We start from the raw sequence: 17621 nt of genomic DNA, 5'->3' as shown, positions 1-17621 counted from the left end.
GTGCCCTGCTTTGCATATGTGCCTTCAGTCCTGTGGGAGCAGTGCTGGGTAACCAGCATCTCAGCAACAGGAGCATCGCATCAGCACATACAGCTTCAGCTCAGCTTACACTCCACAATAAACTCTACTGGAATTTCACACTCACACTTTCTACAACACACACACACACCAGAAAACACCACTCCACACAACACACTCACATCACAAAACCCCGTCCACATACTTCTGCTCCACCGGCTCATGTAAACATTTACATACTCGGCCGCGCTGGATCAGCTGATCGAGGAACACGGGTCGAAGGTGAGCCGTCACCACGGCGACCGGGCGCACACGGGCGGGCGGGGTCGGGTCACCTACCTTTGAGTTTGGTCCCATACTCGGTCTTGTCGGACTGGCTCCTGCGCACCAGCGTGTTGATGCTGACCTCGCCTCTGTCCTCCTCCTCGTCCACGATGGTGTCCGTCCTCCTCCTCTCCAGGTACCTGAGGAACGGCCTCCTGCGGATCCTCCGGTCCTTCTCCTTCTTCTCCTCCCTCTCGGGCTCTCTGGGACTCCCCTCACATTCCTGAGGATCCATGCTGACCCCCCTCTCCCTGAGCCGAAGGGGGAGCGAGCGAGGGACCGGGAGAGAAGAGGAACAGGTGCAGCTCGCACTCCCGCTGCTACTGTGTGCACTGAGTCTGCTTACACAGAGACGGCCCCGCCCGCCCTGACTTACCTGGCTCAGGGGAGAGCTCCGCCCACTGTGCACCTGCTCCCACACACACACACACACACACACACAGAGTGAGAGAGAGAGAGAGAGAGCAAAACAAAAAACCTGTACGATACTGCCGACCTGAGTTCTGTCTCAGTTTAACTTTAGTACTTCTGCCTCTCTAACCGTCCTCCTCACTGTGTGTTTGTGTATGTGTGTAAGTGTGTATGTACAGTGTATCACAAAAGTGAGTACACCCCTCACATTTCTGCAAATATTTTATTATATCTTTTCATGGGACAACACTATAGAAATAAAACTTGGATATAACTTAGAGTAGTCAGTGTACAACTTGTATAGCAGTGTAGATTTACTGTCTTCTGAAAATAACTCAACACACAGCCATTAATGTCTAAATAGCTGCAACATAAGTGAGTACACCCCACAGTGAACATGTCCAAATTGTGCCCAAAGTGTCAATATTTTGTGTGACCACCATTATTATCCAGCACTGCCTTAACCCTCCTGGGCATGGAGTTCACCAGAGCTGCACAGGTTGCTACTGGAATCCTCTTCCACTCCTCCATGATGACATCATGGAGCTGGTGGATGTTAGACACCTTGAACTCCTCCACCTTCCACTTGAGGATGCGCCACAGGTGCTCAGTTGGGTTTAGTCCATCACCTTTACCTTCAGCTTCCTCAGCAAGGCAGTTGTCATCTTGGAGGTTGTGTTTGGGGTCGTTATCCTGTTGGAAAACTGCCAGTTTTCGAAGGGAGGGGATCATGCTCTGTTTCAGAATGTCACAGTACATGTTGGAATTCATGTTTCCCTCAATGAACTGCAGCTCCCCAGTGCCAGCAACACTCATGCAGCCCAAGACCATGATGCTACCACCACCATGCTTGACTGTAGGCAAGATACAGTTGTCTTGGTACTTCTCACCAGGGCGCCGCCACACATGCTGGACACCATCTGAGCCAAACGAGTTTATCTTGGTCTCGTCAGACAACAGGGCACTCCAGTAATCCATGTTCTTGGACTGCTTGTCTTCAGCAAACTGTTTGCTGGCTTTCTTGTGCGTCAGCTTCCTTCTGGGATGACGACCATGCAGACCGAGTTGATGCAGTGTGCGGCGTATGGTCTGAGCACTGACAGGCTGACCTCCCACATCTTCAACCTCTGCAGCAATGCTGGCAGCACTCATGTGTCTATTTTTTAAAGCCAACCTCTGGATATGACGCCGAACACGTGGACTCAACTTCTTTGGTCGACCCTGGCGAAGCCTGTTCCGAGTGGAACCTGTCCTGGAAAACCGCTGTATGACCTTGGCCACCATGCTGTAGCTCAGTTTCAGGGTGTTAGCAATCTTCTTATAGCCCAGGCCATCTTTGTGGAGAGCAACAATTTTATTTCTCACATCCTCAGAGAGTTCTTTGCCATGAGGTGCCATGTTGAATATCCTGTGGCCAGTATGAGAGAATTGTACCCAAAACACCAAATTTAACAGCCCTGCTCCCCATTTACACCTGGGACCTTGACACATGACACCAGGGAGGGACAACGACACATTTGGGCACAATTTGGACATGTTCACTGTGGGGTGTACTCACTTATGTTGCAGCTATTTAGACATTAATGGCTGTGTGTTGGGATATTTTCAGAAGACAGTAAATCTACACTGCTATACAAGCTGTACACTGACTACTCTAAGTTATATCCAAGTTTTATTTCTATAGTGTTGTCCCATGAAAAGATATAATGAAATATTTGCAGAAATGTGAGGGGTGTACTCACTTTTGTGATACACTGTATGTGTGTATGTGTGTGAATATACTGTATGTGTGTATATGTGTGTGTATATATGTGTATATATATATATATGTGTGTGTATATATGTGTGTGTGTATATATACAGTGTATCACAAAAGTGAGTACACCCCTCACATTTCTGCAAATATTTTATTATATCTTTTCATGGGACAACACTATAGAAATAAAACTTGGATATAACTTAGAGTAGTCAGTGTACAACTTGTATAGCAGTGTAGATTTACTGTCTTCTGAAAATAACTCAACACACAGCTATTAATGTCTAAATGGCTGGCAACATAAGTGAGTACACCCCACAGTGAACATGTCCAAATTGTGCCCAAAGTGTCAATATTTTGTGTGACCACCATTATTATCCAGCACTGCCTTAACCCTCCTGGGCATGGAATTCACCAGAGCTGCACAGGTTGCTACTGGAATCCTCTTCCACTCCTCCATGATGACATCACGGAGCTGGTGGATGTTAGACACCTTGAACTCCTCCACCTTCCACTTGAGGATGCGCCACAGGTGCTCAATTGGGTTTAGTCCATCACCTTTACCTTCAGCTTCCTCAGCAAGGCAGTTGTCATCTTGGAGGTTGTGTTTGGGGTCGTTATCCTGTTGGAAAACTGCCATGAGGCCCAGTTTTCGAAGGGAGGGGATCATGCTCTGTTTCAGAATGTCACAGTACATGTTGGAATTCATGTTTCCCTCAATGAACTGCAGCTCCCCAGTGCCAGCAACACTCATGCAGCCCAAGACCATGATGCTACCACCACCATGCTTGACTGTAGGCAAGATACAGTTGTCTTGGTACTTCTCACCAGGGCGCCGCCACACATGCTGGACACCATCTGAGCCAAACAAGTTTTTCTTGGTCTCGTCAGACCACAGGGCATTCCAGTAATCCATGTTCTTGGACTGCTTGTCTTCAGCAAACTGTTTGCTGGCTTTTTTTGTGCGTCAGCTTCCTTCTGGGATGACGACCATGCAGACCGAGTTGATGCAGTGTGCGGCGTATGGTCTGAGCACTGACAGGCTAACCTCCCACGTCTTCAACCTCTGCAGCAATGCTGGCAGCACTCATGTGTCTATTTTTTAAAGCCAACCTCTGGATATGACGCCGAACACGTGGACTCAACTTCTTTGGTCGACCCTGGCGAAGCCTGTTCCGAGTGGAACCTGTCCTGGAAAACCGCTGTATGACCTTGGCCACCATGCTGTAGCTCAGTTTCAGGGTGTTAGCAATCTTCTTATAGCCCAGGCCATCTTTGTGGAGAGCAACAATTCTATTTTTCACATCCTCAGAGAGTTCTTTGCCATGAGGTGCCATGTTGAATATCCAGTGGCCAGTATGAGAGAATTGTACCCAAAACACCAAATTTAACAGCCCTGCTCCCCATTTACACCTGGGACCTGGTACACTGTGGGGTGTACTCACTTATGTTGCCAGCTATTTAGACATTAATGGCTGTGTGTTGAGTTATTTTCAGAAGACAGTAAATCTACACTGCTATACAAGTTGTACACTGACTACTCTAAGTTATATCCAAGTTTCATGTCTATAGTGTTGTCCCATGAAAAGATATAATGAAATATTTACAGAAATGTGAGGGGTGTACTCACTATTGTGATACACTGTATGTGTGTTTATATGTGTATAAATGTGTGTATATGTGTGTGTGTTTATATATGTGTGTATATATGTGTATATGTGTGTGTATATGTGTTTGTGTATATATATGTTTGTGTGTGTGTGTGTGTGTATATATACTGTAAATATATATATATATATATGTGTGTGTGTGTGTGTATATGTGTATGTGTCTATATGTTTGTGTGTATATGTGTGTATATATGTGTATATGTGTGTGTATATATATATATGTGTGTGTGTATATATGTGTATGTGTGTGTATATGTGTTTGTGTATATACAGTGTATCACAAAAGTGAGTACACCCCTCACATTTCTGCAGATATTTAAGTATATCTTTTCATGGGACAACACTGACAAAATGACACTTTGACACAATGAAAAGTAGTCTGTGTGCAGCTTATATAACAGTGTAAATTTATTCTTGCCTCAAAATAACTCAATATACAGCCATTAATGTCTAAACCACCGGCAACAAAAGTGAGTACACCCCTTAGTGAAAGTTCCTGAAGTGTCAATATTTTGTGTGGCCACCATTATTTCCCAGAACTGCCTTAACTCTCCTGGGCATGGAGTTTACCAGAGCTTCACAGGTTGCCACTGGAATGCTTTTCCACTCCTCCATGACGACATCACGGAGCTGGCGGATATTCGAGACTTTGCGCTCCTCCACCTTCCGCTTGAGGATGCCCCAAAGATGTTCTATTGGGTTTAGGTCTGGAGACATGCTTGGCCAGTCCATCACCTTTACCCTCAGCCTCTTCAATAAAGCAGTGGTCGTCTTAGAGGTGTGTTTGGGGTCATTATCGTGCTGGAACACTGCCCTGCGACCCAGTTTCCGGAGGGAGGGGATCATGCTCTGCTTCAGTATTTCACAGTACATATTGGAGTTCATGTGTCCCTCAATGAAATGTAACTCCCCAACACCTGCTGCACTCATGCAGCCCCAGACCATGGCATTCCCACCACCATGCTTGACTGTAGGCATGACACACTTATCTTTGTACTCCTCACCTGATTGCCGCCACACATGCTTGAGACCATCTGAACAAAACAAATTAATCTTGGTCTCATCAGACCATAGGACATGGTTCCAGTAATCCATGTCCTTTGTTGACATGTCTTCAGCAAACTGTTTGCGGGCTTTCTTGTGTAGAGACTTCAGAAGAGGCTTCCTTCTGGGGTGACAGCCATGCAGACCAATTTGATGTAGTGTGCGGCGTATGGTCTGAGCACTGACAGGCTGACCCCCCACCTTTTCAATCTCTGCAGCAATGCTGACAGCACTCCTGCGCCTATCTTTCAAAGACAGCAGTTGGATATGACGCTGAGCACGTGCACTCAGCTTCTTTGGACGACCAACGTGAGGTCTGTTCTGAGTGGACCCTGCTCTTTTAAAACGCTGTATGATCTTGGCCACTGTGCCTCAGCTCAGTTTCAGGGTGTTGGCAATCTTCTTGTAGCCTTGGCCATCTTCATGTAGCGCAACAATTCGTCTTTTAAGATCCTCAGAGAGTTCTTTGCCATGAGGTGCCATGTTGGAACTTTCAGTGACCAGTATGAGAGAGTGTGAGAGCTGTACTACTAAATTGAACACACCTGCTCCCTATGCACACCCGAGACCTAGTAACACTAGCGAGTCACATGACATTTTGGAGGGAAAATGACAAGCAGTGCTCAATTTGGACATTTAGGGGTGTAGTCTCTTAGGGGTGTACTCACTTTTGTTGCCAGTGGTTTAGACATTAATGGCTGTATATTGAGTTATTTTGAGGGAAGAATAAATTTACACTGTTATATAAGCTGCACACAGACTACTTTTCATTGTGTCAAAGTGTCATTTTGTCAGTGTTGTCCCATGAAAAGATATACTTAAATATCTGCAGAAATGTGAGGGGTGTACTCACTTTTGTGATACACTGTATATGTGTGTGTGTGTGTGTATATGTGTATGTGTCTATATGTTTGTGTGTATATGTGTGTATATACAGTATGTGTATATGTGTGTGTATATATATATGTGTGTGTATATATGTGTATATGTGTGTGTGTGTATATATATATATATATATATATATGTGTGTGTGTGTGTGTATATATATATATATATATGAGTGTGTATGTGTGTGTGTGTGTATGTGTGTGTGTGTGTATATGTTTGTATGTATATGTGTGTATATATGTGTGTGTGTGTATATGTTTGTATGTATATGTGTGTATATATGTGTATGTGTGTATATGTTTGTATGTATATGTGTGTATATATGTGTGTGTATATATATGTGTGTGTATGAGTGTGTGTATATATGTGTGTATATGTGTATGTGTGTATATACAGTGCCTTGCAAAAGTATTCAGCCCCCTTGAACTTTTCAACCTTTTGCCACATTTCAGGCTTTAAACATAAAGATATGAAATTGTAATTTTTTGTGAAGAATCAACAACAAGTGGGACACAATCGTGAAGTGGAACGAAATTTATTGGATATTTTAAACTTTTTTTAGAAATAAAAAACTGAAAAGTGGGGCGTGCAATATTATTCGGCCCCCTTGCGTTAATACTTTGTAGCGCCACCTTTTGCTGCGATTACAGCTGCAAGTCGCTTGGGGTATGTCTCTATTAGTTTTGCACATCGAGATACTGAAATTTTTGCCCATTCTTCCTTGCAAAACAGCTCGAGCTCAGTGAGGTTGGATGGAGAGCGTTTGTGAACAGCAGTTTTCAGCTCTTTCCACAGATTCTCGATGGGATTCAGGTCTGGACTTTGACTTGGCCATTTTAACACCTGGATACGTTTATTTGTGAACCATTCCATTGTAGATTTTGCTTTATGTTTTGGATCATTGTCTTGTTGGAAGATAAATCTCCGTCCCAGTCTCAGGTCTTTTGCAGACTGCAACAGGTTTTCTTCCAGAATGGTCCTGTATTTGGCTCCATCCATCTTCCCATCAATTTTAACCATCTTCCCTGTCCCTGCTGAAGAAAAGCAGGCCCAAACCATGATGCTGCCACCACCATGTTTGACAGTGGGGATGGTGTGTTCAGGGTGATGAGCTGTGTTGCTTTTATGCCAAACATAACGTTTTGCGTTGTGGCCAAAAAGTTCGATTTTGGTTTCATCTGACCAGAGCACCTTCTTCCACATGCTTGGTGTGTCTCCCAGGTGACTTTTTATAGATATCTTTGAGAAATGGCTTTCTTCTTGCCACTCTTCCATAAAGGCCAGATTTGTGCAGTGTACGACTGATTGTGTCCTATGGACAGAGTCTCCCACCTCAGCTGTAGATCTCTGCAGTTCATTCAGAGTGATCATGGGCCTCTTGGCTGCATCCCTGATCAGTCTTCTCCTTGTTTGAGCTGAAAGTTTAGAGGGACGGCCGGGTCTTGGTAGATTTGCAGTGGTCTGATACTCCTTCCATTTCAATATGATCGCTTGCACAGTGCTCCTTGAGATGTTTAAAGCTTGGGAAATCTTTTTGTATCCAAATTCGGCTTTAAACTTCTCCACAACAGTATCTCGGACCTGCCTGGTGTGTTTCTTGGTCTTCATGATGCTCTCTGCGCTTTAAACAGAACTCAGAGACTATCACAGAGCAGGTGCATTTATACGGAGACTTGATTACACACAGGTGGATTCTATTTATCACCATCAGTCATTTAGGTCAACATTGGATCATTCAGAGATCCTCACTGAACTTCTGGAGTGAGTTTGCTGCACTGAAAGTAAAGGGGCTGAATAATATTGCACGCCCCACTTTTCAGGTTTTTATTTCTAAAAAAAGTTTAAAATATCCAATAAATTTCGTTCCACTTCACAATTGTGTCGCACTTGTTAATGATTCTTCACAAAAAATTACAATTTCATATCGTTATGTTTAAAGCCTGAAATGTGGCAAAAGGTTGAAAAGTTCAAGGGGGCCGAATACTTTTGCAAGGCACTGTATATGTGTGTATGTTTGTGTGTATATATGTGTATATATACAGTGGGGGAAATAAGTATTTGATCCCCTGCTGATTTTGTAAGTTTACCCCCTTACAAAGACTTGAACAGTCTATAATTTTTATGGAAGGTTTATTTTAACAGAGAGAGACAGAATATCAACAAAAAATCCAGAAAAAAAAACATTAAATAAAAGTTATAAATTAATTTGTATTTAATTAAGGGAAATAAGTATTTGATCCCCTACCAACCAGCAAGAATTCTGACCCCCACAGACCGGTTATGTGCCCATGAGGCTACAAATTAGTCCTGTCCCTGTATAAAAGACTCCTGTCACAAAATCAGTTTCTTCCGTTCAAATCTCTCGACCACCATGGGCAAGACCAAAGAGCTATCAAAGGACGTCAGGGAGAAGATTGTAGACCTGCACAAGGCTGGAATGGGCTACAAGACCATCAGCAAGAAGCTTGGTGAGAAAGAGACCACTGTTGGTGCGTTCATTCGAAAATGGAAGAAATACAAGATCACAATCAATCACCCTCACTCTGGAGCTCCATGCAAGATCTCACCTGGTGGGGTAAGAATGATTCTGAGAAAGGTGAGGTCAGTCCAGAATTACACGGGAGGAGCTTGTCAATGATCTCAATGAGATCACAGATGATACCACAGGAACCCTTCAGATGTCTCGTGGAGTCTCTGCAGGTCAAAATCAGTTTAATAATTATATACGTTAATAAAGGTGGTATGATGGATACTGACAGCAACATGTGTCCTGGAAACCCCCTTGATTCTCAGGTCTGTTCACTGTCTGTGAGTAATTTGGCATGTTCTCCCTCTGCAGGTTTTTAAAGTAAAGAATATAACGACACGGTCAGCAGGTGGAACCTTACAGACCATATCAGGTACTCACATGGTTCCTCAAGCAGCTCACGATCACAGAAGATCCTCCAGCTTCATCAGCTCATTATAAATAATAAAATCATAATAATGAAAATCGAGGTGAGACCTCGCCGTGATCAGACAGGTTTCATTCCACTTTATCTCTGTGTGTAAACAAGAGAAAATGTTTAAACATCGAGCGCCGGTTCCAAAGTTCAGCCAGAACTAACGAGAGCCGAAGTGTTAATCAGCCTGTAAACCAAAGAGGAAATAATAACCACGGATCAGATCAAAACCTTCTACATCTTTTGGTTTAGCATGATAGTATGTGAGTGTGTGCATGTAAAGATTATAAATGTAAACACTGGAGGTGAAACCTGACACACCTGTTACTGTACTAAACTTAAACTTAACAGAAGATCTAAATAAATCCTGTTTAACCAAAACTACTAAAGTCTGATGCTAAAGTTTGTGCACCCTTAATAAAACATGTTTACATTTATGCTATTTAGCTAATTAATGCTTAACAAGCAATTAATGCTTAAGGGCTCAAACCAAGGACCTTCTGATTACCAATCCAGTACATCTGAGCTTCTGATTCTCTACAGGAATAAACTTCTGCTACACGTTTAATACACAATTATTCTGATTGATTTATTTATTACATTATTACAGAATTCATCAAATACAAAACAAAACCAGTCCTGTATAAACAACAACAAATAAAAACAAATCCACCTTTAATATCAATGTGAATTTTACTAAAATCAATAGAAATTGTGCAATGAAATGTGCAGTTATTCCATGTGGAATCATTTAATAACTCAAAAGAACAGAATTACATGTTCAGCATTTAGCAGACGCTTTTATCCAAAGTGACTTACAGTTTGTGACAGTATATTGTCTAAGCAATTGAGGGTTAAGGGCCTTACTCAAGGGCCCAACAGTGGCAACCTGGCAGTGGTGGGGCTTGAACCGGCAACCTTCTGATTACTAGTCCAGTAACTTAACAACTAGGCTACATCTGCCCTAAATAAAAACAGAATCAGAACAGAATTAAAACAAACTTTGTGTTTAACTGTATTTATCATTTCGCCTGTTTAACATCGTTAGCATTAGCGTTAGCATTAGCGTTAGCATTAGCATGCGGTTCGCTCTGCTGAGCCTGTACTGAACACAATGGCGCCCCCTGCTGCTTATATAACCTCATTGTCGCTTCTGTCTCCTGTGTTGAGTTTACATTTGTGATATTCAGCAGAGGTTTTTATCCAGAGCGACTTACAGTTATCAGTGTAAGCAACTGAGAATTAAGGGCCTCGCTCAGGGGCCCAACAGTGGCAACTTGGTGATGGTGGTGTCTGAACCGGTAACCTTAACCGCTGAGGTTCCGCTGTTATAAATCTGTGGATCTGAGGAGGCTGCAGAGATGGTTGACCATCCATCTGTGTACTGAACTTCTGGAGCTTTTACAGTAACTGCTGGCCTCCCTGCACAAGATTTTCCAAAACTGCTTCCATGTCAGTTGTAGATGTTTTATATTCTCGTCCTGATCTCTGCCGGGCCACAAGGTGATGGTGGTGCTCCACAGACGGGTTCTTGGACTTAATGGTTCAGGTTTTTATCCTGATGATGCTGAGTAAACTGCAGCCCTAACAGACTCGGGTGTGTCCAATTAGTTTCGGACCGTTCGGTCAGAACAGCATTTGTGAGGTCAGGGACTGATCCTGGCTCACAGTCAACATTCCAATTCACCCCAAAGGTGTTTAATAGGGGTGGAGGTCAGGGCTCTGTGCAGACCACTAGGGTCATGACGTCATGCAGGAACAGGAAGATGCTTCCCTAAACTGTTGGGGCGTGGCTCCCGAATTCAATGATTAAAAACAGTGTTCACATTGTGGAGCTCTGTGAAGGTTATGATCAGTAATAAAGATCTTCTCACCTCTACTTGTTTTGGAAAAGGGTGTGTGTGTGTGTGTGTGTGTGCTTACAGCCTGCATGCTGGTGTTTGCTCAGTGTGTGTGTGTGTGTGTGTGTAAATAAAAGCTGAAGACATTTAAACTGTGTTTACAAAGACACACAATCATGTGAAAATGACGTCAATCTGATCAAATCCCCCGTGTTGACAGAACACACCTTACTGTAATCATCCATCAGCCAATCAGAGGCCAGGATTCAGTTGTTCAGGATACCCCACACCTAAATCTGCCCCTCTCTACCCTGTACCTAAATCTGCCCCTCTCTACCCTGTACCTAAATCTGCCCCTCTCTACCCTGTACCTAAATCTGCCCCTCTCTCCCCTGTACCTAAATCTGCCCCTCTCTCCCCTGTACCTAAATCTGCCCCTCTCTACCCTGTACCTAAATCTGCCCCTCTCTACCCTGTACCTAAATCTGCCCCTCTCTCCCCTGTACCTAAATCTGCCCCTCTCTACTCTGTACCTAAATCTGCCCCTCTCTCCCCTGTACCTAAATCTGCCCCTCTCTCCCCTGTACCTAAATCTGCCCCTCTCTCCCCTGTACCTAAATCTGCCCCTCTCTCCCCTGTACCTAAATCTGCCCCTCTCTACCCTGTACCTAAATCTGCCCCTCTCCCCTGTACCTAAATCTGCCCCTCTCTCCCCTGTACCTAAATCTGCCCCTCAATCTGCCCCTCTCTACCCTGTACCTAAATCTGCCCCTCTCTACCCTGTACCTAAATCTGCCCCTCTCTCCCCTGTACCTAAATCTGCCCCTCTCTACTCTGTACCTAAATCTGCCCCTCTCTCCCCTGTACCTAAATCTGCCCCTCAATCTGCCCCTCTCTACCCTGTACCTAAATCTGCCCCTCTCTCCCCTGTACCTAAATCTGCCCCTCTCTCCCCTGTACCTAAATCTGCCCCTCAATCTGCCCCTCTCTACCCTGTACCTAAATCTGCCCCTCTCTACCCTGTACCTAAATCTGCCCCTCTCTCCCCTGTACCTAAATCTGCCCCTCTCTACTCTGTACCTAAATCTGCCCCTCTCTCCCCTGTACCTAAATCTGCCCCTCTCTACCCTGTACCTAAATCTGCCCCTCTCTACTCTGTACCTAAATCTGCCCCTCTCTCCCCTGTACCTAAATCTGCCCCTCTCTCCCCTGTACCTAAATCTGCCCCTCTCTACCCTGTACCTAAATCTGCCCCTCTCTACTCTGTACCTAAATCTGCCCCTCTCTACTCTGTACCTAAATCTGCCCCTCTCTCCCCTGTACCTAAATCTGCCCCTCTCTACTCTGTACCTAAATCTGCCCCTCTCTCCCCTGTACCTAAATCTGCCCCTCTCTACTCTGTACCTAAATCTGCCCCTCTCTCCCCTGTACCTAAATCTGCCCCTCTCTCCCCTGTACCTAAATCTGCCCCTCTCCCCTGTACCTAAATCTGCCCCTCTCTACTTAGTACCTAAATCTGCCTTCCTTTACCCGTACCTAAATCTGCCCCTCTCTACCCAGTACCTAAATCTGCCCCTCTCTACTTAGTACCTAAATCTGCCTTCCTTTACCCGTACCTAAATCTGCACCTCTCTACCCTGTACCTACATCTGCCCCTCTCCCCTGTACCTAAATCTGCCCCTCTCTACCCAGTACCTAAATCTGCCCCTCTCTACTTAGTACCTAAATCTGCCTTCCTTTACCCGTACCTAAATCTGCCCCTCTCTACCCAGTACCTAAATCTGCCCCTCTCTACTTAGTACCTAAATCTGCCTTCCTTTACCCGTACCTAAATCTGCCCCTCTCTACCCAGTACCTAAATCTGCCCCTCTCTACCCTGTACCTACATCTGCCCCTCTCCCCTGTACCTAAATCTGCCCCTCTCTACCCTGTACCTACATCTGCCCCTCTACCCTGTACCTACATCTGCCCCTCTCCCCTGTACCTAAATCTGCCCCTCTCTACCCTGTACCTACATCTGCCCCTCTCTCCCCTGTACCTAAATCTGCCCCTCTCTCCCCTGTACCTAAATCTGCCCCTCTCTACCCTGTACCTAAATCTGCCCCTCTCTACCCTGTACCTAAATCTGCCCCTCTCTACTCTGTACCTAAATCTGCCCCTCTCTCCCCTGTACCTAAATCTGCCCCTCTCTACTCTGTACCTAAATCTGCCCCTCTCTCCCCTGTACCTAAATCTGCCCCTCTCTCCCCTGTACCTAAATCTGCCCTGTACCTAAATCTGCCCCTCTCTCCCCTGTACCTAAATCTGCCCCTCTCTACCCTGTACCTAAATCTGCCCCTCTCTCCCCTGTACCTAAATCTGCCCCTCTCTACCCTGTACCTAAATCTGCCCCTCTCTACTCTGTACCTAAATCTGCCCCTCTCTACTCTGTACCTAAATCTGCCCCTCTCTCCCCTGTACCTAAATCTGCCCCTCTCTCCCCTGTACCTAAATCTGCCCCTCTCCCCTGTACCTAAATCTGCCCCTCTCTACCCAGTACCTAAATCTGCCCCTCTCTACTTAGTACCTAAATCTGCCTTCCTTTACCCGTACCTAAATCTGCCCCTCTCTACCCAGTACCTAAATCTGCCCCTCTCTACTTAGTACCTAAATCTGCCTTCCTTTACCCGTACCTAAATCTGCCCCTCTCTACCCTGTACCTACATCTGCCCCTCTCCCCTGTACCTAAATCTGCCCCTCTCTACCCCGTACCTAAATCTGCCCCTCTCTACCCTGTACCTACATCTGCCCCTCTCCCCTGTACCTAAATCTGCCCCTCTCTACCCTGTACCTACATCTGCCCCTCTCTACCCAGTACCTAAATCTGCCCCTCTCTACTTAGTACCTAAATCTGCCTTCCTTTACCCGTACCTAAATCTGCCCCTCTCTACCCAGTACCTAAATCTGCCCCTCTCTCCCCTGTACCTAAATCTGCCCCTCTCTCCCCTGTACCTAAATCTGCCCTGTACCTAAATCTGCCCCTCTCTCCCCTGTACCTAAATCTGCCCCTCTCTACCCTGTACCTAAATCTGCCCCTCTCTCCCCTGTACCTAAATCTGCCCCTCTCTACCCTGTACCTAAATCTGCCCCTCTCTACTCTGTACCTAAATCTGCCCCTCTCTCCCCTGTACCTAAATCTGCCCCTCTCTCCCCTGTACCTAAATCTGCCCCTCTCCCCTGTACCTAAATCTGCCCCTCTCTACCCAGTACCTAAATCTGCCCCTCTCTACTTAGTACCTAAATCTGCCTTCCTTTACCCGTACCTAAATCTGCCCCTCTCTACCCAGTACCTAAATCTGCCCCTCTCTACCCTGTACCTAAATCTGCCCCTCTCTACTCTGTACCTAAATCTGCCCCTCTCTCCCCTGTACCTAAATCTGCCCCTCTCTCCCCTGTACCTAAATCTGCCCCTCTCCCCTGTACCTAAATCTGCCCCTCTCTACCCAGTACCTAAATCTGCCCCTCTCTACTTAGTACCTAAATCTGCCTTCCTTTACCCGTACCTAAATCTGCCCCTCTCTACCCGTACCTAAATCTGCCCCTCTCTCCCCTGTACCTAAATCTGCCCCTCTCTACTTAGTACCTAAATCTGCCTTCCTTTACCCGTACCTAAATCTGCCCCTCTCTACCCTGTACCTACATCTGCCCCTCTCCCCTGTACCTAAATCTGCCCCTCTCTACCCCGTACCTAAATCTGCCCCTCTCTACCCTGTACCTACATCTGCCCCTCTCCCCTGTACCTAAATCTGCCCCTCTCTACCCTGTACCTACATCTGCCCCTCTCTACCCAGTACCTAAATCTGCCCCTCTCTACTTAGTACCTAAATCTGCCTTCCTTTACCCGTACCTAAATCTGCCCCTCTCTACCCAGTACCTAAATCTGCCCCTCTCTACTTAGTACCTAAATCTGCCCCTCTCTACCCTGTACCAACATCTGCCCCTCTCCCCTGTACCTAAATCTGCCCCTCTCTCCCCTGTACCTAAATCTGCCCCTCTCTACTTAGTACCTAAATCTGCCTTCCTTTACCCGTACCTAAATCTGCCCCTCTCTACCCAGTACCTAAATCTGCCCCTCTCTACTTAGTACCTAAATCTGCCTTCCTTTACCCGTACCTAAATCTGCCCCTCTCTACCCAGTACCTAAATCTGCCCCTCTCTACCCTGTACCTACATCTGCCCCTCTCCCCTGTACCTAAATCTGCCCCTCTCTACCCTGTACCTACATCTGCCCCTCTCTACCCAGTACCTAAATCTGCCCCTCTCTACTTAGTACCTAAATCTGCCTTCCTTTACCCGTACCTAAATCTGCCCCTCTCTACCCAGTACCTAAATCTGCCCCTCTCTCCCCTGTACCTAAATCTGCCCCTCTCTCCCCTGTACCTAAATCTGCCCTGTACCTAAATCTGCCCCTCTCTCCCCTGTACCTAAATCTGCCCCTCTCTACCCTGTACCTAAATCTGCCCCTCTCTCCCCTGTACCTAAATCTGCCCCTCTCTACCCTGTACCTAAATCTGCCCCTCTCTACTCTGTACCTAAATCTGCCCCTCTCTCCCCTGTACCTAAATCTGCCCCTCTCTCCCCTGTACCTAAATCTGCCCCTCTCCCCTGTACCTAAATCTGCCCCTCTCTACCCAGTACCTAAATCTGCCCCTCTCTACTTAGTACCTAAATCTGCCTTCCTTTACCCGTACCTAAATCTGCCCCTCTCTACCCAGTACCTAAATCTGCCCCTCTCTACCCTGTACCTAAATCTGCCCCTCTCTACTCTGTACCTAAATCTGCCCCTCTGTACTCTGTACCTAAATCTGCCCCTCTCTCCCCTGTACCTAAATCTGCCCCTCTCTCCCCTGTACCTAAATCTGCCCCTCTCCCCTGTACCTAAATCTGCCCCTCTCTACCCAGTACCTAAATCTGCCCCTCTCTACTTAGTACCTAAATCTGCCTTCCTTTACCCGTACCTAAATCTGCCCCTCTCTACCCGTACCTAAATCTGCCCCTCTCTCCCCTGTACCTAAATCTGCCCCTCTCTACTTAGTACCTAAATCTGCCTTCCTTTACCCGTACCTAAATCTGCCCCTCTCTACCCTGTACCTACATCTGCCCCTCTCCCCTGTACCTAAATCTGCCCCTCTCTACCCCGTACCTAAATCTGCCCCTCTCTACCCTGTACCTACATCTGCCCCTCTCCCCTGTACCTAAATCTGCCCCTCTCTACCCTGTACCTACATCTGCCCCTCTCTACCCAGTACCTAAATCTGCCCCTCTCTACTTAGTACCTAAATCTGCCTTCCTTTACCCGTACCTAAATCTGCCCCTCTCTACCCAGTACCTAAATCTGCCCCTCTCTACTTAGTACCTAAATCTGCCCCTCTCTACCCTGTACCTACATCTGCCCCTCTCCCCTGTACCTAAATCTGCCCCTCTCTCCCCTGTACCTAAATCTGCCCCTCTCTACTTAGTACCTAAATCTGCCTTCCTTTACCCGTACCTAAATCTGCCCCTCTCTACCCAGTACCTAAATCTGCCCCTCTCTACTTAGTACCTAAATCTGCCTTCCTTTACCCGTACCTAAATCTGCCCCTCTCTACCCAGTACCTAAATCTGCCCCTCTCTACCCTGTACCTACATCTGCCCCTCTACCCTGTACCTACATCTGCCCCTCTCCCCTGTACCTAAATCTGCCCCTCTCTACCCTGTACCTACATCTGCCCCTCTCTCCCCTGTACCTAAATCTGCCCCTCTCTACCCCGTACCTAAATCTGCCCCTCTCTACCCTGTACCTACATCTGCCCCTCTCCCCTGTACCTAAATCTGCCCCTTTCTACCCTGTACCTAAATCTGCCTTCCTTTACCCGTACCTAAATCTGCCCCTCTCTACTCCGTACCTAAATCTGCCCCTCTCTACCCTGTACCTAAATCTGCCCCTCTCTACCCTGTACCTAAATCTGCCCCTCTCTCCCCTGTACCTAAATCTGTTCCTCTCTACCCCGTACCTAAATCTGCCTTCCTTTACCCGTACCTAAATCTGCCCCTCTTTACCCTGTACCTAAATCTGCCTCTTTATACCCTGTACCTACATCTGCCCCTCTCTACCCTGTACCTAAATCTGCCCCCCGGGGTGGAGAGGGGCTCCACTCTTATGCAGGTTGTTCTGATTCATCTCTGTTGGTTCTCTTTCTTGATAAGTTTTTCAGTAGATCTCCTCTCTTACCACCAGAGGGAGACAGAGTACCATAGTTTGAGAACCACCGTTCTAATTTATTCCACAGGTAACAGGTTCGATGCCCCACATGCACTGAAGGACCTTCCAGCACAAATCTATATTCAAGCAGTTCAAGAAATGTCTTTTACTGAGGGATAAAACTAAAAACCCTAAATCAGGACTAGAACTTTACACACCATGGATTCAAAAGTTGGTTCGTCTGTCTGAGGGGCTGAGCAGAACATTTTAAACCTCCTATAATTCCTCATACGGCTGCAATTTAATTTTAATATCTGATATCGCATCGATGAATCTCAGTGATTTCTGATCAGATGTGAAGTTCAGCAGCAGCCGCTTTTGAACAAAAAATAGAAACACTTTTATATATTTCATTTAAAACTGTAAGTGACCCCCATCCCAAAAAAAAAAACCTGCAAACGTATTTAAAATCACGGTAATTTACCAAATCTCAGCTGTGCTATTGAC

General features: G+C 46.0%; 1 protein-coding gene across 2 annotated transcripts in view; it reads right to left on the bottom strand.

Annotated features, from left to right (window-relative positions):
- Positions 1-9141, bottom strand: part of arhgef38 (Rho guanine nucleotide exchange factor (GEF) 38) — a 39261-nt gene extending 30120 nt beyond the window's left edge. Inside the window, exons 1-3 of one of the 2 annotated variants that reach the window (XM_062995460.1) lie at positions 9020-9141; positions 8679-8805; positions 358-751 (exon numbers count right to left, since the gene is read on the bottom strand). In XM_062995460.1, coding sequence (XP_062851530.1) covers positions 358-577 — 220 coding nt within the window. In that variant the 5' untranslated portion in view covers positions 578-751; positions 8679-8805; positions 9020-9141. Of the gene's footprint in view, positions 1-357; positions 969-8678; positions 8806-9019 lie in introns of those variants that run through there. The other variant, XM_062995461.1, reaches the window with a different exon arrangement.
- Between the last annotated feature and the right edge of the window lie 8480 nt (positions 9142-17621).

This window comes from Trichomycterus rosablanca, chromosome 5 (assembly GCF_030014385.1).
Source record: "Trichomycterus rosablanca isolate fTriRos1 chromosome 5, fTriRos1.hap1, whole genome shotgun sequence".
Taxonomy (NCBI): Eukaryota; Metazoa; Chordata; class Actinopteri; order Siluriformes; family Trichomycteridae; genus Trichomycterus; species Trichomycterus rosablanca.
Note: the sequence above shows the minus strand (reverse complement) of the source record. Positions and strands in the feature narration are given on the sequence as shown.